Here is a 25,150-nt window from a genome sequence, read left to right as displayed (position 1 = left end):
GAACCAATACCCCTGACTACTTTGTTCCCCAAAAGTACCACCACCCTGATGGAGAGTGTCCCTCAGGGAGCACACTCTCACTTCAGTGACTTGAGCTCAGAAATGGGCACCCAGCTGGTAGCAGGGGAGTGAGTATCCTCTCTCAGCAAGCCTCTGAGCATCAGCCAGGCCACCGAGCATACAAATATAATTCAGGGGATGGGACCTGGGTTCTTCGCTTGCCCCTTCACCTTAAGTGGAATGGGGAGAAAAAACCTAAACCACAGTGACCCCCAAGGGGAGTCTGCCTCAGTGGCTCCTGGAACTGGCAGGGTCCAGCTGATTCAGCTCCGACTGGTCCAGAAGTTCAAAGTCATCCCCCTCAGCATCAGTGTCCAGGTCTGAACTGGGGGCCCGGAGGAAGCCTCTTGTTGCTCTCCGGGGAGGTAGGCCAGAAGGGCCTGGCTGGGAGGCCCCTGACAGGGCCAGCTGGATCATGCCCTGGGAGACCAGGCTAGCAAGGTTGCTGGTGAGGTTGGATCCTCCAGGCAGGGCACCAAGCAGGAGCTCTGGCAGTGCAGCCTCGTCCCTGCCGGCAGGGGCGCCCTGAGGCTCCTCGGCCCCTGGTGGGGAACGGTACATCAAGCTGGGCATCCCGATGCTGGTATCATCTTCATCATCCAGGCCAGCAGGATCCACATTAATGGAAGGGAAGTCTGGAAGGTCTCTGGCAAAGGATTCCTCTGGGTCACTGTGACCATCTAGGTCTGGAAGAACAGAGGAGTGTCTGAGACATGGCAACTCCACAAAGTCACCCCCATGTAATCAATTTTTCCACCCTGGATTTCTGGCACTGGTCGGCCTTCCCCCTCCACTTAAAGACTGCTGTGGTCTCTACTGGCCAAAGAATTTCCCCTTTCTTCCTCCGCTATGTCCCCCGTGAGTCTAAAACCTGAGGCTACTAAGGGGCTGAGGATTTCTAGGAAAGCAGCAGTACCATCCTGGCTGGAGCCATACCCCTAAGGCTTCATGGCCACCTGATCCACAGCTCAGAAAGCAGGAGGGGAGGGGGCACTATCCCTGCTGCCCAGGAAGCTAAGAGGCAACAGAGCCAGTGCCAACTCGGGTCCAAGCTTCCTCTCACCTTCAGAGCCTTCTGTTAGAGGTGTTTGGCCCCGAGAAAGATTGAATGTGCCGTTGTCTGTGCAGGAGACCTCAGCATCTGAGTGCTCAGAGTCTGTGATGGCCAATTCCCTGGCAACAGTAGAATCATCCAGCTTAGGAAAAGAAAAGACCAACAAGCCTGAAGAGATGATGCCATTAGGAACAGGTGTAACAGTTCCCCAGTTACTTTACCAGTGAGCTGGCCCTAAAGGCCAGCAGTGTAACCAGGCATAGGCTGGGACTTCAGTCAAATTCCTGACCCCTTTTAGGCTGCTCCCCTAGGGAAAACACCCTTATTCATCAATCTTGAGCCCAGGAAAGGAAGCAGTCTTGGGTATCAACCAGCCACTTACTCTTAAACAAGTAACTGATCGAGAGAATACTTTTCACAGGTGGCCAGGAGGATACACACACTGCCTGACCTAAGGCGGGCTGTTTAAAAGATGATGACACCAGTTCCAGAAGTTCTGCCATGATGGTAAGGGTAAAAAGGAGACATGGAAGAGGGTGTGCTGGTCACCAGGCTCAAGTTGAGATCTACATACAAAGTCCCAATAAGCACTAGCTTCTCTCCTCACTGCTCTTGGGAGCAAAGAAGGTGGGGTCTTGGAGAACACACAAGGAGCTTAAAAACCTGATTACTATCTATACATGGGCACCAGATGGTTAAAAAGGGAGCTTAAAAAAAAAAACTGGCCAGTGATACAGCTTCCACATGCAAGATACCTGAGGACAGAAGGCAGCAAGTTCCTCTTCGCTGTCACTTTGGTTGTCCGTGGCACGTTCTGGGTGTAGAGCTCTGCGGCGCACTATGTGGAAAGAGCAGAAGACCTTGTCGCCTTCCCTTGAGGGGAACACCCACCCACTCTGGATTTCAAAGGCATAAAACGAGAATCTAAGAGAACCCCCTAAGCCTACATACCAATGCCTAGGGTGGAGATGCTGGGCCTAAGTGGCAATATAAGCTGGTAACACAGGAGAGAAAGATGTCTCTTCCAACATCCCACCCTCGAGAACCCCACCTTTTCATTCTGGTGAGATGATCAACTACCAGGCTCATCAACAACTCTCAGATCAGCTAGGCACAGACTGAACATCAGTGTGTCCAGTGGACACTATCATAGAGAGGGCATAGGGAGATGCCCAGCCTGGGTTAAGTCAGGCTTTTTAGGACTAAAACTATTCAACTGGCTGCATCAGGTGGAGCTTGGCTTTGGTGTCCATGTGCAAGGCTCTTTGAAGGCCAGGGCTTAATGAAACACCCAACCCGACCAGACCAGGAAGAGAGGAAAAAGTCTGCACAACGGTCATTCGTGCATTGGAGGATCTTAGGCTAGTACACTTCTGGCTTCTGAAGCCAGCTTTAAATTCCTTTTGGAAGGCAGCTTTCAGCAGTGAAAAAGAGGCCCAGCTTAGGAATTTAAAAGACCTGCTCTGCCACTTACTAACTGTGAGCTTCAATTTCTTCCACTAGAAAAGGATAATACCACCCTCTTCTCAAGGCTGTTGTAAAGGGTAACTAAGACAACGTGTGCAGAACAGCCAGCACAGTGCACAGGCACCCAGAAAGTACTTCATAAAAACAGCTAACACTGGGAATACCTTCACAGTCTTTATTTGACTTCAGAGAACTTTCCTCAGATTTGTTTAAAATGAGACTGTCTAGCGTTCCAAATGGGAAAAATTGGTAAGCCTGCATAGATTTCCCTGGAATAGAATATCACTTTTACCTACCACCCCCCTACACACCAATCACACCCTACTTCTCCCATTTTCAGGGACCTCTGAGCTTCTCCTTCTCTTCCCCAAATTTCCCAAGTGGAAGGAAGCCTCCCCTTGACACTTACATTGTCTTTCTCTCTGCTTGGACATCATGTAGCCACGGACACTGAAGTCCAGCCGCTGCAGAGCTGGCTTCAGCCATACATATGCTCGATCCCACAGTCGGTGGTACACAGCAAGGGGCCACATCATGACAGCGACAACTGAGAGGAGTGGGAAAGAGTGGCAAAATGGCAAAGGGGCTGCACGAAACAGTCCTGTCCCTGTCCCTCTGCCGTTGTGTCCTTAGGGTTTGGACAATTAGTGTGAAACAGTTCTGCCTAGTTCTGCTGGTCCTCTTCCTCTGCCATCACTTGCATATGGGTGTCACTGAGCCATACACAAGGCCAAATGGTAACAATGCCTCATAAACTACACAAATCATGTGAGCTCCCAATACATAACGGCCACAGCCCTCACTACTCAGTTCTTCCAGTCTCAAGCAGAGTCCATGCCAATATGAAGTAACTTAATGTACAGAACAATGCTGCAAGGGAAAAAAGCGCTCCAGGGTATATACACTCAGCGTATACAATACACTGAACCTAAAAGTTCCCTTCTAAGATAGGGACAGATAGTCCTTTATAGTTGGTAATACAATATATGTTGGTGGACCCTCATCAGTTTCTAAGGCTGACTTAGTAAGAGAAGGACTTTCTATATGGGAAGCCTGATACAGGCAAGAAGATATTTTCGTGACACTAAACAGGAGATGAAAATACAAAAAGATCATTTCCTAGAGAAATGAAATATAAACGTACTCGCCCTAGACCCAGTGTTAGCTGTGGCTGGAAAAGCTATGAGCAGGATAAGCTCACAGGGGAGGTACATGCCATACTTACGCATTAAGTAGGACAGCAGGAGCCCAGGGATGTAGCGGCCCAAGACAGCCAAAAAGGTCAGTATCCCACAGCTCAGCAAGCAGAACTGGGGGAGTCAGGAAACAGTATTAAGTTTCTGCTACATGGAGTGGACAGGGGTGGGGACAAGGAGTGGGGGAGGCAGATGAGGTGGAGATGTGACTGAAATGATTCTTTATGACCTCTGAGTAAAGCACGGACATGTCAGAATGACATGTACCTAGCCATTGCTGCATTCAATGGTGATTCCGTTTGGGAGGAAAGGGAGGATATCCACTACTATTCAAACTCCTCTCACATGGCTAACCCCACAGGATTGCACCTTTCATGCTGGGAAACTGGTTTGAATAGGACTTAGCCAAAAATTCTCTCTGAAAACAAGGGTTGGTGGTGGGCTTTTTAAGTCAAAGTAAAATAAAATTAAAAAACCCAACCACCTACCACATGTTTAACATGACACAGAGTGCACACAAGCAAGTTTTCTTTCCCATCTTACATGGACACTATCAGGCAGGAAGATGGCCTAATCTACGTGGCAAGCACCCAAAGGAGTCATCAAGCTCTTGCCTTAGTTCTAGTGGCTGGTCAGAGGCCCCTTCCTACAACTTCCTTTTGTCTCCACAAACACCATGGCCTTTTCTTTCTTGAATGAGGGTAGGTTGTAAAAGGGTTGTTTCAGTTTAGCATGAACTCAGCTGAGAAGCCAGAAATGAGAATGAAAAAGGGAAGAAGAGTCTTACCTTGCCTGGGTTTTGCTTTTTGAAAAGCAAAAGATTCCTTATGAAAATGGTCCCACTAACCCAGACTTCAGCTACATGGTGGCAGAGCTCGGGCACGCTGAGCAACCGAGGGTGCACAAAGCCCCAGCTATGGGAGAGAGAAGGGGGAGCTGTGAAAGAAGGGTGTTGAGGGATCCCCCCCATCTTGCTGTGAAGGCAGCCAATGCTTCCGGGTTTAAACAGGGGCTGGGGAGTGGCTAGTCCTAGGTGTTCTGGAGGTGAAGCATGACTCTTCTTGGCTCACCAGGTTGAAACTTGACTTCAAGGACTAGGAGGGCAAACTTGTTCTGACAACTCCACCCTGTGAGCAAGCAGCCCAATCCACGTGTGTAAACCTGCCACCAGCTCTTTGTGCTTAGAAACATCTTTCCTGTGCTCAGACCATTGCAATTCACTGTGATTGCAATCCAGGGAAAAAAGTAAAGCACAGTCTGATACCACTGCTGCAAGGTGGGGAGACAATGGTGGATGTGCCCCGCAGAGAGAAAACAAGTAAAGCAAAACCAAAATAAACCACAGCAAAGAAAATTCCTTGGATCACACATATGAGATGAATGAACTGAGAAATGAAAGCAGGAGCTGTAAGCCACAAAAGGAATCTTTGGCTTGCTGATGCCAGGAACCAATGTGTTTTCTGACCAGAAACTTTAAATAGCCAGAGGTCACAGAAAACACTAAATAACCTGGTATAAAAGCCAGGAGACAATGCTAAGTTTTCACCGTAGGGCTGAATAATGCAGCTAATTTGTTGGCATGTGAGGTCATGGGGCACCATTATGCTTCTTTTTCAGAAGCATCTCCTGTAAGTATCAGAGGATACTAGCCATCTCCACATACTGCTCCCTGAACTTTAGGATTTGTTAAAATGATTATTTGCAACAGACTAGGTTCTCAGCTTATACTTTGTGTCCAGAACATGGAGTTAACAACATGTAACCAGAATATTACAAGAGAATCAATCATAGCAACAACAAGGGATTTAATTAGTGTTCCATACCTCTCATTGTCTAATGCGTCGGATCTTGGCACTACAATATTAAAACAAATACCAGCATTAGTTGGTAGGGAAAACTAAACATGAAAATGTTAGGCTATTGGTCTGACAGCTCAAGTTTTAATAGGTTTGGGGAAAAGAAAACAGTCATAGCCAATAAAAAGGAGACACCATGTTATACTGCCGTGTTAGGGAGCTGCAGACAAGGGAATGATGGCTGATGCCTTCTCATTTCTCCATCAAGGCGGGGTGGGAGGTGGGCATCCAGATGGAGCACTAGGATCCCTTCTAATTACTACAGCTGGGGACCAAGATGCATACAAAAAATGGTCCATCCCAACTCTCAGATGTGTCTGAGTTGCACCAGGTTACTAAGGCATGTTATAACTACTCAAACCCTAGAAATCTGCCTATTTAAAAAGAGATCCATTAGCTACAAACAATGTTCTAAAGTCTTTTGAATTCACCACCATAACACAGGTGGATGAGTTATATGATTCCTTGAAGTCTCTGCAAAATAGGATGGGAATACAGTTAAAAGTTGTACACTCTGGTTTGAATATCCTGCCAACACTTAAAAATTACATGTCCAAAACCTACATCAATTTTCCTCACTCTCACTCCCCACCCACACCAACTGCCCTGAACCTGCCTATATCTGCTAACTGTAATGCCATTCTCCTACTCTCCTTGCTTTGAAATCCCAAAGCTGGCTTTTATCCCTTACTCTTCTAACCCCATGTTTATCAGTCTTGATGTGTCTTCCTTCTTCACAGCTCTCCAAGCCATCATCATTTGTTTCCACTGACACCTCTCTCTTTCTGACAAAGATACTGCTGTAGTCTCCTATCAGGTCTCCCTCTTTCCCCCTTTTCTCCCTCCATATGGTCTGGTAAAATGCTATCAAATTAATCTTTAATATCATCTCAGCATATAGCTTTAATAAAAGAATCTTCGATGACCACCCACTACCACAGGATAAAGTCTAAACTTCCAAATCTAACTATAAGGCTTTAAAAAATCAAATCCCAACATACTTTGTTTTATTTCCTATTATTCCCTTTAATGACCTCTCCACTCCCATGAAAATTATCAGTTCCCTGCTCTCAGGAGATGCTTTGCAGCTTCTGGTTCCTCAGACTAATCAAGCCTCTGATCTCTCTAGAAACACACTTATTTCTCTACCTGTGCAAATCTTTTGTTTCCTTTAAGGCTTAAGCTAAGGCCAAAATACATAACAAACATACTGATTACATACTGCACTGTGACATTTCTGGTGCTGTTCTGTAACTTTTCTTATGTTCACATATGTGTAAATTCTGAGAAAAGGAACCATATCTTAGAGTACTTTATGTAAGTCATAATGCCTAACTTAGTGCTTTACAAATAAAAATTTAAAAGAAATTCCTCAGGGATGGATATAGCTCAGTGGTATGCACAAGGTCCTGGGTTCAATCACCAGCACCTCCAATAAAGAAAAAAAGAAGATTAATTCCTGAGAGGCAAATTGATATTGCCTTGGTAATGATATAGTATCCAGTGAGGAGATTTTTTTTTTTTTTTTTTTTAGAATTATTTTTTAACAACTTGAGGACTACTTTATTCCTGAGGGCAAGAAAATACTAGGTGGTAGATACAGATTGCCTGAGCTTAGTAACAATGGAAAGGGCGGAACTCAGCTCTTAGGAACTACAGACAGGGCACTAGCCCTTCAAGTGTCTCCTAAAAGCAAATAACTCAGACATCAAAAGATATTACCAGCTCTACATACTCCCTCATAAACCCCTACAACTAAAGGTGAAAATTACAGAAAGGTCATTTCCGGTTCAGATTGTTCTAAATGCTACCAAACTCACCTTTTATTTCAGGCCAGATTTTGTTCTTCCATTGATCTATACACACAATGATCATGGAGCTGAATGCAAGTAAAAACACAAGACGAAGGGATGTCAGTGCAAAGAACCTAAAGAGAAGGATAAACAGAAGATCATTATCCAATTAAGCTAATTTCAGAAAAAAACATGTGCACTAAAGTTTCTGTGGTAAATAGACTTAAGTCCTAGCTATACACCTTGGGAAAACCACCTAAACTTTCTAGACTTCAGCTATTTTACCCATGGTTCAGAGATAGTAATTTGCTTCTGTAAAGGCAGAGGACTAAACCAAATAACCTCTCAAAGCTCCTTTCAACTTTCAAGTCTGTGATTCTATTCATTTTGGGGAGAAATTCATTACTATTAACAAGTTGTTAAAATGCAACCAAAATCTTTCTACCAAATTAGACCCTGGTATAGGACAACAAACTGACAGAGATGCATTAAAGAGCATCTAATAAACAAAAAGGTCCTACAGTATAGCACAGGGAACTACATTCAGTATCTTGTAATAAGTTATAATGAAAAAGGATATGAAAAAGAGTATGTGTATGTGTTTGTATATATATCTGTATGACTGAATCACTATCCTGTACAATAGAAACTAACATAACATTGTAAATCAACTACCATTCAACTAAATAAATAAGCAAAAAAAAAAAAAAAAAACCTGGAAAAAAAAAAAAGAGCATCTAATTCAATTAGACTTCCTTTTACAGATGAAGGAACTAAGGCTCAAAAAAGTAAAAAGACTTGGTCATAGTCACAGAAAGTGAGCACTGAAGCTACATCTGGAAGTCAATTCTGTAGAATTAACACCAAACCTTCTCAAACTCTTCCCAAAAAACTGAAGAACACTTCTTGATTCATTTAATGAGGGTAGCATTACTCTGATACCAAAGTCAGACAAAAACTCTACAGGAAAACTACAATATACCTTATGAATATAGACACAAAAATCCCCAATAAAATATTATCAAAATGAATTCAGCAGCATATTAAAAGGATTATACAACATGATCAATTCTGGGATTTAATCCAGCAATGCAATGGTGGTTCAACATAAAAAAAAATCAATTACAATGTATCATATTAATAGAATGAAGCAAGAGCTAGTTCTTATTTGAAAGAATCAATTATAAACAGATATTTACAAAAAATCTGGGAAATCTGAACACTGACAATACATCTGAAGCTATTAAGGAATTACTGTTAATTTTTTGGGTGTGATGATGTTCCAAAAGTTATGTTTTTAAAAAGTATCTTTTAGAGATACATACTAAAATATTTATGAATGAAATGATATAATATCTGGGATTTGTGTCAAAATAACAGTTTGGCAAGTGAAAGGGTGTAAAAGAAGATGAAACAAGACTGACCATGAGCTGATAATTGCTGAAGCTGGATGATGAATGAGTACATAGGATTCTTTATGTTATTCTCTCTATGTATTTAAAAATCTTTCACAATAATTTTTTTTAAGTTATTTCTTATGAGTCTTCCTATCATACCACTCCAGCGCCTCTAGGGCAGCACCCTGCAGTGTCGGTGGTCCAGTGACTTTACCAGGCTGTGGGAAACTAGGTATAGAAATAGAAAGTAAGCCTTTAGAAGTTCTTATAGCAATCTGACCAAGTAATTTTGAATATAAGAATATATTTGGGCTTGTATTTTGTAGATCTGTTTAAACTTAATTTATCTAGTAACTCATTTATATTTTATTTTACAAAAGTATTGATTTGAAACAGACTGGGAAAACCAACACTAGTCTCTCACTGCAGATGATTCGAGAAACACTGTTCTAAGATCTAGCTGGAAGCCAAATGCATCACCAGAGAGGTGGTTTAGCAGGGCAGTGAGGTATAACGTTTAAAGTTAGATTGACTTGAGTTTATTTATTTGAACAGTCACTCTTAGTCGTGTGACCTTGAATAAATTAGCTTAACCTCTTTAAGCCTCAGTTTCTCCATCTATATGTGATGTTAACAACAACAAATCTTGCTGGATTGTTTGCAGGTATTAGAAACAATATACTTAAACACTTGTAAAAATATCATAGTTGATCTTGCTAAAAAGATGAAGAAAATACAAGGTAACTAATACATGCCTAACACATAGTTCTATTTAGTTTTAGGATGTAGAAAGGTTACTAGCTACCATCACAGCAACTGATCAAACAAGGGTAAGGATGACCAAAGGTTGGTTATAAATGACCTCTCCTCTTCTCAACTCAACACATGACCTAATGACTTGACATATTCACAGAATGATACTAAGAGTATAATCTTTATATTAGAAAAAAGCTTTATCTGTGTGTACCTATGAATATATATATATGCATACAGAGGAACTTTTAATTTTGGTCTCCAGACGTTTTTGCACTGTTTTCAATAAACACGAATCCATGTTACATAATTTTTAAAACTATACAAAGCATGAGGGATGGAAGGAACTGAGAACTTAGAAATCCAATCACCAATGACAACTTTATTCCAATATTTCCACTCCATCACTTGAAGGATACTGTAACTATACATGAGATTAAGGAATGAAAGTAGTTTAACAGATATAAGCCTCCACAGCTGCCCTGGGCCATCAATCTTCTCTCCAAAACCATCCTAACAAACAAGGAAATCTAACAAGGCCAGGGATAAGGGCTCGAGAGCATTTTGCTCCCCAGTGCTGCTGCTTCCATGTCCCAGCAGCCAGATGTGGCGTGTCTCTGTTTTCTCCAGAGTACTTGAAAGGGCTCTCTGGGGAGGCAATCCAGACTCTCTACAATCTCCACTTCCCAGATCATGATTACTACCACAAATATACATTGGGGTAGGGAAAGGATATTAAGCTCTCCTAAGAAAGGTCAGTTTTCCAAAGATGATGGCAATAAAAATACTGTTTCCCCAAGAGAGGACTATATTAGTAGCCTGTTATAGCCCCCACCTATGCTTCACCTCAATTAAACACACATTTTTTAATTGCCTATTATATGCTGAGGCCTTGTGGTAAGTAGCACAGTTATGGAAAAGGAGTAAAAACATGGACCTTATTCTCAAGTGTATTAATGTCAGTATGTGTTTGTAATACAGCATGACAAGGTAATAACAAAGAGGACATCTAAGCCAGAATTTTAAAGACAAATGGTAAGGCAACAGGGCAAAAAGGTGTGGGGAAGGAGAGGACATTCAGATAGGGAGAACAAACAGCTGGCATGACATATTTAGGGAACTACAAGTATTCTGACTGAACTGAAACATAAAGAACAGAGGGAGGGGATAGTACGGGGAGAGAGGCAGTAGTCAGATCATGAAGGGCCTTTTATGACAAAGGGCATTGGATTTTATCCTGCAGATGAAGGTGAATCAGCAAAGACTTTTACAAAGGGTGTATTTTCTGGGTTATGAAGGCTAAAACTCTGAGCATCTGCTTGAACAAAATTAATCCTGTCCATAATTCAATTTTAGAGCCAAATATAGGATAACCTTTTCTTGAACAAGCCAATGCAGAAACTTAAGAGGAAGAAGAGTTTTTCAGTGTGGTGTACAATAACTCTTGGGAAAACAGTTTCTTCCATATAGATTAAAACTTAATTAATGGAAAAATCACCTCTAACCACTAGAGTTGACCTCTTCAAGGTAACCAGACAATTAATATCAACTATTATTAATTCCCATAGGGGTATGACCATCAACTATAAAAGAATATGGATAAGCATGTGCTCCTTTCCTTCAGCCCTCAATACTAAATTCCTAAACAAAAAGCGAGCATCAGTCTCAGACTGGTGTGTTTGGGATATACTGAAGTCACATTACACCTATCATTTTATGGAGGTAACCTGGAAGCCTACCTATAAAAAAAAAAAAACAAAAAACTATGCAACCCTGTACAAGGACAAGACAAAACTGAAGATAAAGTACTTGTGAGACTCGTATAGATAAGCGATGAGGAAAAATAAAGGAGGATTCTCATTCAGTTTAGTCCTGCAAAGTCTATTCATGCAGGCCAAAAAATTCACATGCATATGTAAGTGTGCAAGTTTGATAAGACAACACGCAAAACATTTTTCAGCAACTATAATCAGCGTGAGAACTTCCTAACTGAGCAAAAACAACTACAAATGCAGTCAACTCTGGATACTATTCATATGTGAATTATCTGTGTATTGCCCACAGCCCATTACTCCTTCTACCCACTGTCAGCTCACAAGAGGTTTTTCCTTAATGATATTTATTTTTCTTATTTCTAAAGGCAAGCATGTTTATTGGGGAAAGTTTAGAAAATATAAGTAATAATTGAGGAAGAAAATAAAAACAAAATTAGTACACTATCACCAGTATAAAAGTCTTGCCCCGCCTCCCCAAAATTTTTTTTTTTTAATCTGTCCAAGCCTCTAGATCCAACTACCAGTTCACAGGAAATACACAGAGGAGCACAGGGGAATGGGTTAAGCCACAGGGATATAATCAGCAAAATCCAATCTTTTGGACACTTTACAGGACATACTGGTTTCTTCAACAAATAAATTACAAGGAGGAAAAGGATTGAAAGGGAATCAACAAAGTAAGAGAGATGTAGAAAGAAAAAACAGAACAATTGGTCACAATATGTGGACTTAATTTGGCTCCTAACCCAAATGAACTGTTTAAAAACACAAAGTGACATTTATGAGAAAATTGGAAATCTGAACACTGACTGGAAACATTAATTTTTACATGTTATAATGGTAGTGATTTTTTTTTTAATTTTTATTTATTATTTGTATTCTTTTTGGAGGGGGAGGTAATTAGGTTTATTTATTTCTTTTTTAATGGAGATACTGGGGATTGAACTCAGGGCCTATGCATGCTAATAAGCAGGCGCTCTACCACTGAACTATACCCTCCCCCTCCGGTAGTGATAATTTACTAAAGTCTTTATTTTTCAGAGTCACATACTGAAAAACTTACAAATTAAATGATGTGACATCTAGGATTTGCCTCAAAACAAGAAAGGAGGAGGTGAAAAAGAACTGGGTATAGAAGACACAAAACTGGCCATGAATTGAATATTTTTAAAGCTGGGCACATGGTGATACATAATATTATTCTGTCTTACATAAATGTTTTAAATTCTCCATAGTAAAATGTTTAAAAAATAACCCTTCATCCACATACATACCCCAAAATGTTTTTTTTTAATTCACATATAAAAACTCCATGGAAGTATATAGCATAACTTGTTTAAAAACCTCCTCATTCCTTTAACAATACATAGATATATTCTCCTTTATCACCAGAAAAGCATCCAAAACTTTAATATGATTACATCATGCATAGATACAATTAGTGTTTTAAACTTGTCCCTAATCGAACTAAGATGTTTCCAATTTTTGATGTAATAAAGAAGCTGAACTATATATCACTGAGCATAAATCTTTGACTTTACTTACAGTTAACTAAATGGAAGTACTAGCTAGTACTAGTACCTTTTTTTGGTAACAGCATTATTGTGATGCAGTTTGCACACCATAAAATTTACCCTTTTAAACTGTCTAATTCAATGGTTTTTACTATATTCAGAGTTGTGTAACCATCACCATTATCTAATTTAAAACATTTCATCACCCTCAAAAGAAACCTCCCCATTTCTCCCAGCCTCTGAAAAGGCAATAATTTTTTAAGTATCTTAAAACGTGTTGCCAGATTACTTTCCAGCCAGGCTATCAAATTTACATTCCTATCAACCAAACAGCAGTTTTTCCATATTTTGCCCAGAATAAACTACTACCATTTTTAAAAGCCTAACAAGCAGAAATTAGCAACTCATTGCCATTTATATTAGATTTTTGTATTACTAATGAGTAAAAATTTATATATCCATTGATTTATTATTTTTTGGCTTTTTTGTCCTTTTATAAATTACCCATTCCCTTTATTAGGGGCTAAAATCCAATTAATTATCAGTCTAAATAAAACATTCCTTAGAAAAACAGTCTGGTGTCCAGAAAAATCATGAGAAATTACAAAAATAAACAACTCTTTGGGGTTAACTATACCATGGATCCTCATCATTAGCACAGGTAAATTAAAGTTTGCTGTAATCATACATGAAATAAAGATCACATGTCTCTTTTCAAAGAATACACTATTTCTGGGTTCCTTTGTTATTACAGAGTAAGCCTGTCTCAGTGGCACTTCAGAACAAAGCATCCCATCCTACAGGGATAGAAAGCCCATTATTGTACAGCACTTGTGGCTGCTGGTTAATGAGCCAGTCACTGGTAAATTAGAATGAAAAAAAAAAAAATTAACCAGACCTATATCATGTAGTAGTAGTTGTTGCTTGCACAAAACCATAAACCAAACCAGCTAGCTGCAAATGACCTACGCTACATTAATGGGCAGAAAGCACCCAACCTTACAATTAGAATCGATAAAAACTGATTACAAAACAGAGGCAAAAAAAGGGAAGCCAAGGCATCTCTGCGAGTCTTCCTGGCTACCAAAAGCAACAAGATCTCTCCAAAGACTATCATCAGAAACATTTGCTCAATAGATTTCATCTGAAATTTGATGTGTAGATTTTTCTTCACAGAACAAATGTCTTATTTTAAATAGGCCCTCCCTTCCATTTCCTATTTCCATTGTTTTTACTCAAATTCTAATCTTTTAAATCAGAACTGCTGTATACCTTTAATGCCTTTTTGGGTCATTTTTTTAATGGGCAGGGGCGGAGAGAGGAAATAAATTTGCAAATTTTTCAATTGTGAAAACAATAGACTCCATAATATCCCCTAGAACATAGTATGGTTAACTCAGACTAGTGACTGTAAAAGCAGATCCCAACAGAGATCTCTTAACAAAAAAAAAAACAGGTTATGGAGTATTCTAAATCAATATTCCTAATTTAAAGACCACCTAGAGTCACAGAATGTTAAGAACTGGAAAGGAGCTCAGCAGTCATCATCTAGCCCTCCTTGCACCATGTGCTCTTCATAGAAGGAGTAGGAGCTCAGAGATCACACATGTTTCCGGGGCTCCTTTGTCCTCCCCTTAACTCTTAGGTATGGGTCCAACCAGAAAGTTACTAGAACTTGCTCTTTTCTGATCCTGTCAGGATACACTCTTGCTGACTCATACTCTTCCCCCAGATCAGTCACTTACAGGTGGTGCTGAGGCTAATGAAAATACAGGTGACTGGTAAGGAAGGCCTGACATTTCCGTTATTATACTGGAGAAAATAACTTATCAGTGACCAGAAGCAATACAGGCTGGAAGATCTCCGATATGATCACTATAATTTTCCTGGAACCTGAAAATAAGAGTGAAAGTCTTGAAATGCTCTAGTAACAAGGCATCCACATCTACCCCTATCTTTTATGTTCTTTTTAAAATTAAGATGTCAGAGGGCACATTCACAGATACAGAAAAACCTCAACTGAGAAGATAAAACATTGAAAATTAAGTGCTACCTACCTGAATTGATGATTTGTTTGTACTCCTATCCAGTCTTCTAATACCTCAAAATGTATAAAACACCTCAGTTAATGACGTATCATTAATCAAAACAATGAAGGAAAAATAAAATATTCCAGATTTGACTTCTCTCTGACTTGAGCCAACAATCCTCCTGCGTTTCCTAAATAAAGTCTGAGAACTAAACAGTCACTCTTTGACATTCCTAAGCAAAACGTCAACACCCATATTCAATGTGATGTTACTGGTATGTGAAGTCTTATTTTGAACCTCAACCCACGTTCCAAGGAAGCTCATTTCCTAAAACAATCCTGTGAACTCCAATGCCAAACTACCCTGGCCTCTAGAGCCTTAACACTATCAGTCATTCTGAACCCTTCACAGGTAAGAGTCCTCTCCATAAACGGCATACCCAATTGCTCTGTCGCTCTCAAGAGTCACACCCTCATTTTGCTACATCTCTCCCCCACCTACTTAGAGCCTGATGGGAATGTAACAAGAGGAACTGCCTTCTGGATACTCAGCAGGCAGGCTACCAGGAAATGCCAGAGATAAAGACCAATCACAACAATGCTTAAAGAGACTCAAGAGTAGGAAAAGGGGATCTGAGTGAGATTCTAAACATAGTATATTAGTAACTTAAGTATACACTATCAGAGGCCAGCAAATTAAAGGTAACTAACATTTAAAGATGTCTCAGAACAGCTCCTTCTGTGCAGACTTCAACCCCACATTCAACTTCAAAAATCTCTCAGGCAAGAGGCACGTGTAAAGTCCTCTCCTCAAAGGTAACAACATACAAGCTACTGATCTATTTGCATTAATAAACCCTTGGTTTATCAGGATTCATTTAAATCCTGATAAAGTTTTTATATATCGGTCAGTCACACTTTGATACAAACTGGTTTAATGAGGATCAACTTTTTTTCCAAGGAGTACAATTCCAATGTAGGAAATGAAGTTTGATTAAATGGTCTGGGGTTAAGATTGGGATGGGGAGGCTGAGAGTAAAGGAAGAAAAGGTCATTTTGGAAAATGCTCCAGAATGAGGTGTAACAGTTAAGGGTTTTTGACAAAGAGCAACAGGAGGGAGGCAGGTACCAGGGGATCAAGGAAGAAGCACTACCAAAAATAAATGAAAAATGTAGGAAAAGCTTATCATCAAGTTTCCCTAAGATTTTATAAGCAACAAATGCCAGAGACTGCTGTGACACCTTTATCCTGGGTCTCCTTTCAACTGTCAGAGGATTGATGTAATAGCTGGATATTAGGTGTTCCTGTCAATGAGCTTGGAATTGTTTGTTTTGCTCTAGCTCACTGGAAAATCTTCTTCAGACAAAGGATAACAAATGTTTTGGTTTTAAAACCAAGAATTTCAAAAGGAAAACCATTTTTAGGAAAAACTTTTTTGGGGGAACGATACACTTCGCTCTGTTTCAGGCTTATTCAGAAATGCTTTATTTCATTCCACTGTAGAAGCCCTCCTACACTTCGGTCCCTTGGAATTTGATCAGTAATATGTCCCTAGTTATGAATAAATTCAAACTATGCTTGGCAGATCCTCTGAAGACCTAAGACCTCTTAAGGTGATGGTAACTGAGAGGAGAAGCAGTTCCATTTTCAAAGAGCATGACACAAACAGATTCTACAGCATATTTATAGCTTTCCAGCTCAGGAAAACTCACACGCACTATTAATCACCCTCAATTTCCCTGCCTATAAACGTAGCTAAAGAATGCCTCCCTAATTCCTCGAACAGGGAGGAGTTGCCATCATAAGTGGCTTTGAAACGTGTGAAATCTCACAATCACTATTTCCTAACTGTTCTTTAAAAGCGTATAATTTTCTTTCAAGTTACAGCTACGGAGTCTCTCACTGACGCTCAGACTTCACAAAGTTCCCTGAGTGGGAGAAAGGATGTCTAACATGCTAATTCAGATCGCTCAAGCTTTCCTTATCACACCTATGGATACCTATTCAAGATCTCACGCCTCACGCATCTAGCCCAAAAATTACTACTAAAATCTCTGGAGACAGTCTTCAAACCACATTTGAGCAGGCAAGAGGAGGAGGTGATGGCCCTAAAAGGGCACAGCTTCCCCTGGCTAAAGTGAGGCGCCCTCGCTCACTGCGAACAGCTCAGGATGTTACTAGAAACTCCTGCCAGATGTGCGGGGCGAGGATGCGGGAGCAGGTAAAGCAGGGAAGACAACTGGAAGGCATAACTGCGGTGCCAAAGCCGCAGGCGGGACGGAGTGGAAGGAGGTGAGGCAGAATTAGGCAGGTACAGGAAGGAGCCAGTGCAGCGAAGAAAACAGGGGAGGCGAGAGATAGAGCCCTAGAGAAACCTGACGAATTCGCGCCTCGGAGGGTTTCCGAGGGTCCAGTTCTCTCACCAGAAAGCCGCGTTCAGCCCCAGGCACCACAGGGCGCTCCTGGCTGGCCGCTCCCACACCAGGGCTGCCTGCACCCGGCTCAGCAGAGGCTCGTAAGGCCCCAGCACCTCCACCAGGGCCCGCTGCGCCGCCTCAACCTGCTGGTCCCGCTCCCAGGAGCCTGACACTGTACGGCGGCCCCTGAAAGTCGGCCCCAAAGCAGGGCCTGGGGCCACGGCCACCCCCTCTGCCTCCGCCATCTCCCCCCGGCAGCCACAACATCCGGGGCCACGGCCCGATAGTCACAATAACACCAACTGCGCAGGTGCGCGATTTGGCGGGGGAGGCCGCTTCCCTCCACCGCGCGCCTGCGCGCAGGCTGTAGCTCGCGTCCACTCAGAGAAAAGAACGCTGCGTCAAAGTACGTCCCTGGTGCCGATCCCAATCCGGAGAGGCGCACGCGCAGTCTGCGTGACTGAAGCCAAAGGAATAAGGAAGTGCCATCCCAAGAACTCAGTTCTCATTGGAGCGGAGAAAGTTCGTGGGCGGAATGGGTTGTTTGGCGCCTGCGTCGCGCGGCTAGCTGGCTGGCGAGCGGCGGCTTTCCTGGCGGGAGCGGCTGCAACGCCCGTGCTTCAGGAGCGATGCCGAGGGAGATCATCACCCTACAGTTGGGCCAGTGCGGCAATCAGAGTGAGCGAACCTCCGGCCCCTCCACTAGCCAGGTTCCTTAGATTCTGTGGGATCTCGCTGCGGGATCCTGGACTCCATCTACCCTTACCAGGATCGTAGCTCTCGGAAAGGCGGGTCATTCCTGACCCAGTGTCCAGTTGACCAACCCCAAGGGGCCCTTCCCTGCCCAGTCGCTGGCATACAGCCCTTTCCTCTGACACGGGAGACTCCCGAGGCTTGATTTCCTATCCCTGGACCCAGGCGCTCAGTCCCCCAGCTCCTAGTTGGAACCTGCCCAGACCCATATATCCTCTTTCCCCCCCTCCCGCCCCTCCCCCCAGTTGGGTTCGAGTTCTGGAAACAGCTGTGCGCCGAGCATGGTATCAGCCCCGAGGGCATCGTGGAGGAGTTCGCCACCGAGGGCACTGACCGCAAGGACGTCTTTTTCTATCAGGTGCCCCCAGCGACTTGACCAGGGCCGGCAGCGGCCCAGGGGGCCCGAAGGGAAGGGCAGCGGCTTGGTACTGGGAGACCAACTGGGCAGAGGAGCCAGGGCGGCTGGCTTGAAGAGGGAGGGCAGGCAGGAGCCAGAGTTGGGAGGACTGGGAGGGCCCTAGCTGATTGGGCTCCCTCCTGGACTCCCCTTGACAGGCAGACGATGAGCACTACATCCCTAGGGCTGTGCTGCTGGACCTGGAGCCCCGGGTGATCCACTCCATCCTCAATTCCCCCTATGCCAAGCTCTACAACCCAGAGAACATCTACCTGTCAGAGCATGGAGGAGGAGCTGGCAACAACTGGGCCAGCGGATTCTCCCAGGTCATTTGCTATTCCCTTGCAGAACAACACCCTTCCTGTGTGGGAGCAGGCCCTAGGACTTCCCAGAGAGATGAAACTAGTTGGAGGATGTATGAATGAAAAGACAGAGAGAGAGAGACATGGCTGAGGAGAGTTCTTTTTTCTAAGCTAACTATGTAGCGTAGAGACTGCACTAGCCAAGTGCCGTGAGTCAGGCCGTATTGAGTGCTTTACGTATATTAACTTACTTAAACCTCCCAACAACCCTAGAGGTAGATACTACAGGTCTACAGTCTCTGTGGATTTACAGAACCCAAAAAACTCTGAAACCAAAAGATGATTTATAACTACTCATTTAGCACCAAAACCAAATCTCAATGGAGACAGGCTAGTTTATAATTTCTATCCAACTTATTGTCATTACTTATACTTTCCAGTGCAAAAATATTAATGTATTTGATACCATATTACCTTCCTAGAATCTGAAATATTTGACTTCTGAAAGATAACTGGCCCCAAGAATTTTAGATCAGAGACTAGACCTGTGTTATATACCTTTATTATACAGATAAGGAAACTGAGGTATAGAGTGATTTAGTAACCTGCCCAGAGTCACTCAGCTAACTAGAACTAAGGCTAATCAAGGAACCCAGGCAGTCTGGATGTAGAGGGTTATGAAACCACTGTGCTATAACGTCTCTCAATGCAAATAAAAAGCACAACTACTAGGCTCCAAAAAAGGACTTTTAGGTGCTATAAGAAAAATCAAGGGTGGCTATTCTGAGGTCAGACTCCTTGTCCCATAGTCCCGTCCCACTCTGACCCTCCCCATGTCTGTACAGGGAGAGAAGATCCATGAAGACATTTTTGACATCATAGACCGGGAGGCAGATGGCAGTGACAGTCTAGAGGTGAGCGTCTCGGGAATGCTGATGGGAGCCGACATGGGGAAGGCTCGGCAATGCCCTTTAGAAGCCACTTGTTAGGTACGAGACCCTCCCATGTATCCTTTGCACTGGACAGCAGCCATGGGGCCTTGCTGGAAACAAGGCAGAGTCTCCCAAGCTGTATGTGTTGGGGGAGGGAAGTGGAGGAGAGGGCCCAGGAAGATAGGGTCCAAGAAATTATAAAATGGGTCTAGTTTGAAATGCTGCCACTGATACCTAGACACTGACTGCCCCTTCCCCATTCAGGGCTTTGTGCTATGTCACTCCATCGCTGGGGGAACAGGCTCTGGCCTGGGCTCCTACCTCTTGGAACGGCTCAATGACAGGTCAGTCTGTGTTTTAAGAGTCTGGGAGGACTTGGTTTCCCAGGTGACTGGGAGGCCCTCCAGATAAACCTTCCTATTCACTGGAGCAGGAAAGGGGCCCTTGTTTTCTCTCTTGTATTGAGGAAAGACAAGGTACAATAATCAAAAACCTGATCCTACTCCCAGTGGTTGGAACCAGAGTCTAGCATCTAGTCTTTAGATGCAGATTCAAGGAGTATGGCCTGTTTAGAGTTAGAACCCTAGATCCTAAGATGTCTCTGCCCTTCCCGTGCTTTGGGTTACAGACTTCTAAAAGTCAAGTCTCCTTTCTCTGCTGTCCTATGACCCAACCCCAATTTCCCTACCCTGATTTAGCTGCTTCCTGACAGTTGGTGGGAGCCCCAAGATTACCAAGCCTCCAGTCTGTTGCTCTTGCCCATCCTCTCAAACTCCACTAGGTACCCCAAGAAGCTGGTGCAGACTTACTCAGTGTTTCCCAACCAGGACGAGATGAGCGATGTGGTGGTCCAGCCCTACAACTCACTGCTCACACTCAAGAGGCTGACTCAGAACGCAGACTGTGTGGTGAGTCCTGGAGTCTAACTTTCTCCACGCCCCAACCCAATGTCTATTTCATCATTTTCACATATTTTTAAAAGTCCTTTTTGAACCCTCCCGTGCAAGTCCCTTTTGGATGGGTCTTTCTGGCCATGAAGCACCAAGGAAATTAAACTTTGGAGCACAGACTCAGGCAGAGCTCTTTTTCCTTCTGTCCCCATAAATTTGTCACCCACTTCTGTCCCCCCAGGTGGTGCTGGACAACACAGCCCTGAACCGGATCGCTACAGACCGCCTGCACATCCAGAACCCATCCTTCTCCCAGATCAACCAGCTAGTGAGCCCCAACTCCTGGATTCCTTTAGACTGGAACCCCTCCTTGCCAGAGCATCATCTGGGGAAGGGAGGCACCCCCACCCCTGGGCAAGACCCATGACACGGCACCCTTGTCCCCAGGTGTCCACCATCATGTCGGCCAGCACCACCACCCTGCGCTACCCTGGCTACATGAACAATGACCTCATCGGCCTCATCGCCTCGCTCATTCCCACACCACGGCTCCACTTCCTCATGACCGGCTACACCCCCCTCACCACGGACCAGTCGGTAAGAGCAGCCCTCGGGCCCAGCAGGCCCTGAGGAGCCTTTCTCTCCTCCCTGCTGCACCTGGAGCCGCCCTTTGTGGCCCCCAGAGGCCCTGCGCTCAGGGTCTGGCACAGACTGGGCGACTGTCTGGCTGCCTTGCTCTCCTCTTCCCTCTGCCTGTGGCTCCCTGCGGGGCCTGGGCTGTACGGGGTCTGCATAGGCTCCCGCACAAGGGTGTGAGTTTGCCGAGCGAGGAGGGCTGAGATGCCTGATACCACAGCAGAGGCTCAGCGTGAACCTGAATCTGAGGACACTCCCCACAGAGCCCAAACTACCCCAAGTCCGATGGGGACATGTGTTGCTGCTCCTCTCTGTCCGTGCATCTCTGGACTGTGCCCTGAGTGCTGGCCTGGTCCCTGTGGCCACTCTCCCCTCAGGTGGCCAGCGTGAGGAAGACCACGGTCCTGGATGTCATGAGGCGGCTACTGCAGCCCAAGAACGTGATGGTGTCCACAGGCCGGGACCGCCAGACCAACCACTGCTACATCGCCATCCTCAACATCATCCAGGGGGAGGTGGACCCCACCCAGGTAGGAGAGGCCCCTCCGTTCTACCCCCGGAGCCCACAGGGGTAGAGGAGAGGCTACCACCACCACTCCTGTGCCCATCCTAGGTCCACAAGAGCCTGCAGAGGATCCGGGAACGGAAATTGGCCAACTTCATCCCCTGGGGCCCAGCCAGCATCCAGGTGGCCCTGTCCAGGAAGTCGCCCTACTTGCCTTCTGCCCATAGGGTCAGTGGGCTCATGATGGCCAACCACACCAGCATCTCCTCGGTGAGCCTCACAGTTTGCATCTGTTTTCTCATAATCATTGTCCTGGCTGTGCCTCACCTCTATGCATCCCTGCTGCCTCTGCTTCTGGCTTCTTTACTGTGGAGATAGCCCAGCCTCAGTTCCCTGGCTCTCTGGGCCATGTTGCTCCTTGATGTTCTTTGTGACCCCTGCTTTCTGCACACCCTAAGCTCTTCGAGCGGACCTGTCGCCAGTATGACAAGCTGCGGAAGCGGGAGGCCTTCCTGGAGCAGTTCCGCAAGGAGGACATCTTCAGGGAGAACTTTGACGAGCTGGACACATCCAGGGAGATTGTGCAGCAGCTCATTGATGAATACCATGCAGCCACACGGCCAGACTACATCTCCTGGGGCACCCAGGAACAGTGAGTCCCCCAGAACAGGGACCCTCATCTGCCTTACTGGTTGTCCCAGGTCCTGCCTGACTAACCACCCACTCAGAGTACAGATCAGGGACCTCGTACCTCTTTCTTATAAACACACACACAGTAGTCTCTTTTGTCCTGGGGACATACTTACTTCTCCTCTTACGAGACTATTTATGTTTAATAAAGCACTGGATATAAATCAAGTCACTGGTCTCTTTGAAGGCTTGGAGAACTGGGGGCAGGGGGTGCCTGTTCTTCATCATTCCGACAGGGTCTTCCTCTACTTCCAATACCTTCAACTCTAAGCAAGCAGCCTCCCCCAGCTTTTCCCTCTCCTGCCTAGTATTGGAGAACATGGGTGGGGTTGACCCTGAGACATTCCTTTCCAGGGCAGAGAGGTCCACAAATGCTACCTTGTTCTCTATCTCACACTCTGGGTCCCAGTCCCCTCCCACTCTTCCCTATATAGGTGACCATTCCACCAGTTTCACTTTCCCACATTAGTGTCCTGCTGGTCATCATGGCAAAAGGCCTGAGGCTACCACCCCCACCACCAAGCCCCAGACAAGCAATACAGTCAGCCCACATGCCTTTCATCTTCCTGCACTGGGGGCAGTGCCAGATATCCAATCCTGGAGAGCCCTGGTCAGGCAGCTGGAGTCTAGGACAGTCAAATCAGGAGATCAAAACCAAAGCCTAGACTGTAGGCAAGGCCAAAAGTGAGCCCATACCTAAGGCACCATAATTCTGTTCTCAGGTGATCTCCAGTTAAGTCAAAGGCCAGTGTCTTCTACTTCTGGTACAAGATTGCAGAGAGGAAGTAATACATAGTGGCCTAAATCTTCAGAATCAAAAAGGCAAAGCAGGTTGTCACTTGACTGGTGACTTGTCAGGGCCCCTCTTAGGCCCTTATACACCTCAAAGGTGAAGACTGTAGCAACAGGAATTAACATGCACGTGGACACTGTGCTAAGTACCTCACATGATTTTGTTTAATCCTCATGACAACCCTATGAAGTAGTAGATATTATTATTAACCCATTTTGTAAACGAGGAAGCTGAGGCTAAGAATGGTTAATTTATCAAGCCACCCAGCTAGTAAATAGAGTTGGAGTCAAACCCTGGTCTGACTGACTGGCATCAGTGTTCCTAACCATTGCATGGGCCAATGATCATGCAGGGGTGTGGGGACCTTGAACGCCTGTACAGATTGGGCTGCTGCAATCCAGGGGAGGAGATGGTGTCAGCCTCAATGGGCTTCAGGTACACCTTCCAAGTGTCCCTATCACCCAAGTCAGGGTAGCTGGAGACCTATGCCTGCCTTCTTACCTTCGCCGCCAGGATGTCTGGGGCCAAACCCAGAGGGTCAAGCCCAGGGGATCAGAAGGACTGGGGCTGGCAGAGCGTGTGGAGGTGAAGCACCAGCCCAACAGAGTGCCTGCAACTCCCTGTGGAGGCTAAAGTATCTAGGAGCTTTGGGTGAACTAAGACTTCGTTTTCTCTTCTTACAATTGAACGGGGGACACACTTTTCTTTCCATGAACCTATTTATCTTTAATAAAGCTCTGGACATGGACAAACTGAGCAACATACAGGCCAGACCTTCATAAACAAAGGGGACACTTACAGGACTGATGGGCAGAGGATACACAGTCACAAGCCAGGCCCTGGGCAGCCTGAGGGGTGGCAGCGGAGCCACAAGCCTGTCACCAGTGCCGTCAAAGTACAAGCCTGTCACTTTCGGATGCCAGGGTCTGTAGGAGGCTGACTTGCAAGGGCCAGCCTAGTCAGTATCAGCCACCTGCCTGTAGGGAGGAAGGGGACTTCAGGGAAACCTGTGTGCACTGGGTCCCTTCCCCAGCTCTGCCTCTGAACCCTGCACCTCTGTGTACCTTGCCTTGCTCCTGCCCCGCCCCTGTTGACAGCTTTTCATCACTTGGGGCATCAGCACGAGTGGCTGGTGCTGAGTGGGGGATCATGAGCTGGCAGATGTGGTAAGGCTGCTATATGTGAATGGCCAGCTGGCCTCCCTCCAGGCCACAAGCAAACCCAGGGCCCTCGTTAGCAAGACCCATTTAAAGAGTGTGGAGCCCCAGGGAGAGGAAACATCTAGGCAGTCCAGAGGAAAAGCTGTATGTGGACAGCACTACAGTCATCCACCCAAAGGCGTGAATACCCTGCGCAGTGGGCCTCCCTGGGAGGGAGAACTGGACTTACAAAGATGCCTCCTTTTTCTGATTGCTGAGTGTCTAAGCGCAGACAGACACCTCAATGCCAGCTTCAGAGCCAGGCCCCTCCCCCAGGGCTATTTCCAGATCACCCATCACCCCACACCGGAGCAGGCCCTCCCTGTTGTTGGCCATCAGCAGACCTCAAAATGTGTCAACTAGAGGGCAGCGAGGAGGCCAGGTGGAAAGGGAGGGAGGCCTCTGGGAATCAGGGCAGCAGGTGGTGCTGGTGGTGAAAAATCCCTGTGGTCTGAGAGCCTGCCAGCCACAGAAGTAACTGTCCCCGAGGAGAGACAGGGCTGCTGCGGAAGAGCTGGAGAGAGCAGAACCCTCAGGCCCAGAACAGGAACTGCTTTCTGACTAAACAAATCAGAGAAAATGAGCCATTTAAAGGTAATGTTCCTAGAACACTCCAGTGTGATGTGGCCCCAGGGAACCTCAAACATGCGTGAGACAGAGATCTGGTAGCAGGAAGCACTTAAAATAGAGTGGTTTAAACGAATCTGAAACTTAGGGATTGTAACTTTGGAAAGAGTACTG

At 45.0% G+C, this 25,150-nt stretch overlaps 2 protein-coding genes across 3 annotated transcripts; one reads left to right on the top strand and one right to left on the bottom strand.

The window, feature by feature from the left end:
• Positions 1–20: 20 nt before the first annotated feature.
• Positions 21–17,657, bottom strand: RETREG3 (reticulophagy regulator family member 3). 2 transcript variants are annotated; one of them, XM_010968981.3, is made up of 10 exons: positions 17,319–17,450; positions 14,923–14,966; positions 7,454–7,560; positions 5,601–5,631; positions 4,565–4,691; positions 3,807–3,891; positions 2,991–3,128; positions 1,870–1,952; positions 1,124–1,256; positions 21–746 (listed from the first exon to the last, which is right to left on the bottom strand). In XM_010968981.3, exons 3-10 carry the CDS (start codon positions 7,506–7,508, stop codon positions 289–291), a joined length of 1,110 nt encoding a protein of 369 aa, XP_010967283.1. In that variant the 5' UTR covers positions 7,509–7,560; positions 14,923–14,966; positions 17,319–17,450; the 3' UTR covers positions 21–288. The 2 variants fall into 2 exon arrangements, with proteins under 2 accessions (XP_010967283.1, XP_010967282.1); XM_010968980.3 differs by lacking the exon at positions 14,923–14,966 and having other exon boundaries at positions 17,319–17,657.
• Positions 17,658–17,791: 134 nt separating this feature from the next.
• Positions 17,792–22,585, top strand: LOC105080103 (tubulin gamma-1 chain). The gene is made up of 11 exons (XM_010968978.3): positions 17,792–17,990; positions 18,311–18,423; positions 18,621–18,788; positions 19,610–19,678; positions 19,961–20,040; positions 20,478–20,604; positions 20,828–20,914; positions 21,034–21,183; positions 21,600–21,752; positions 21,836–21,997; positions 22,186–22,585. The coding sequence occupies exons 1-11, from the start codon at positions 17,942–17,944 to the stop codon at positions 22,381–22,383; spliced, it is 1,356 nt and encodes a 451-aa protein (XP_010967280.1). The 5' UTR covers positions 17,792–17,941; the 3' UTR covers positions 22,384–22,585.
• The last annotated feature ends 2,565 nt before the right edge of the window (positions 22,586–25,150 follow it).

Source organism: Camelus bactrianus, chromosome 16 (genome assembly GCF_048773025.1).
Source record: "Camelus bactrianus isolate YW-2024 breed Bactrian camel chromosome 16, ASM4877302v1, whole genome shotgun sequence".
NCBI lineage: Eukaryota > Metazoa > Chordata > Mammalia > Artiodactyla > Camelidae > Camelus > Camelus bactrianus.
This window is presented reverse-complemented; position numbering and strand designations above follow the sequence as displayed.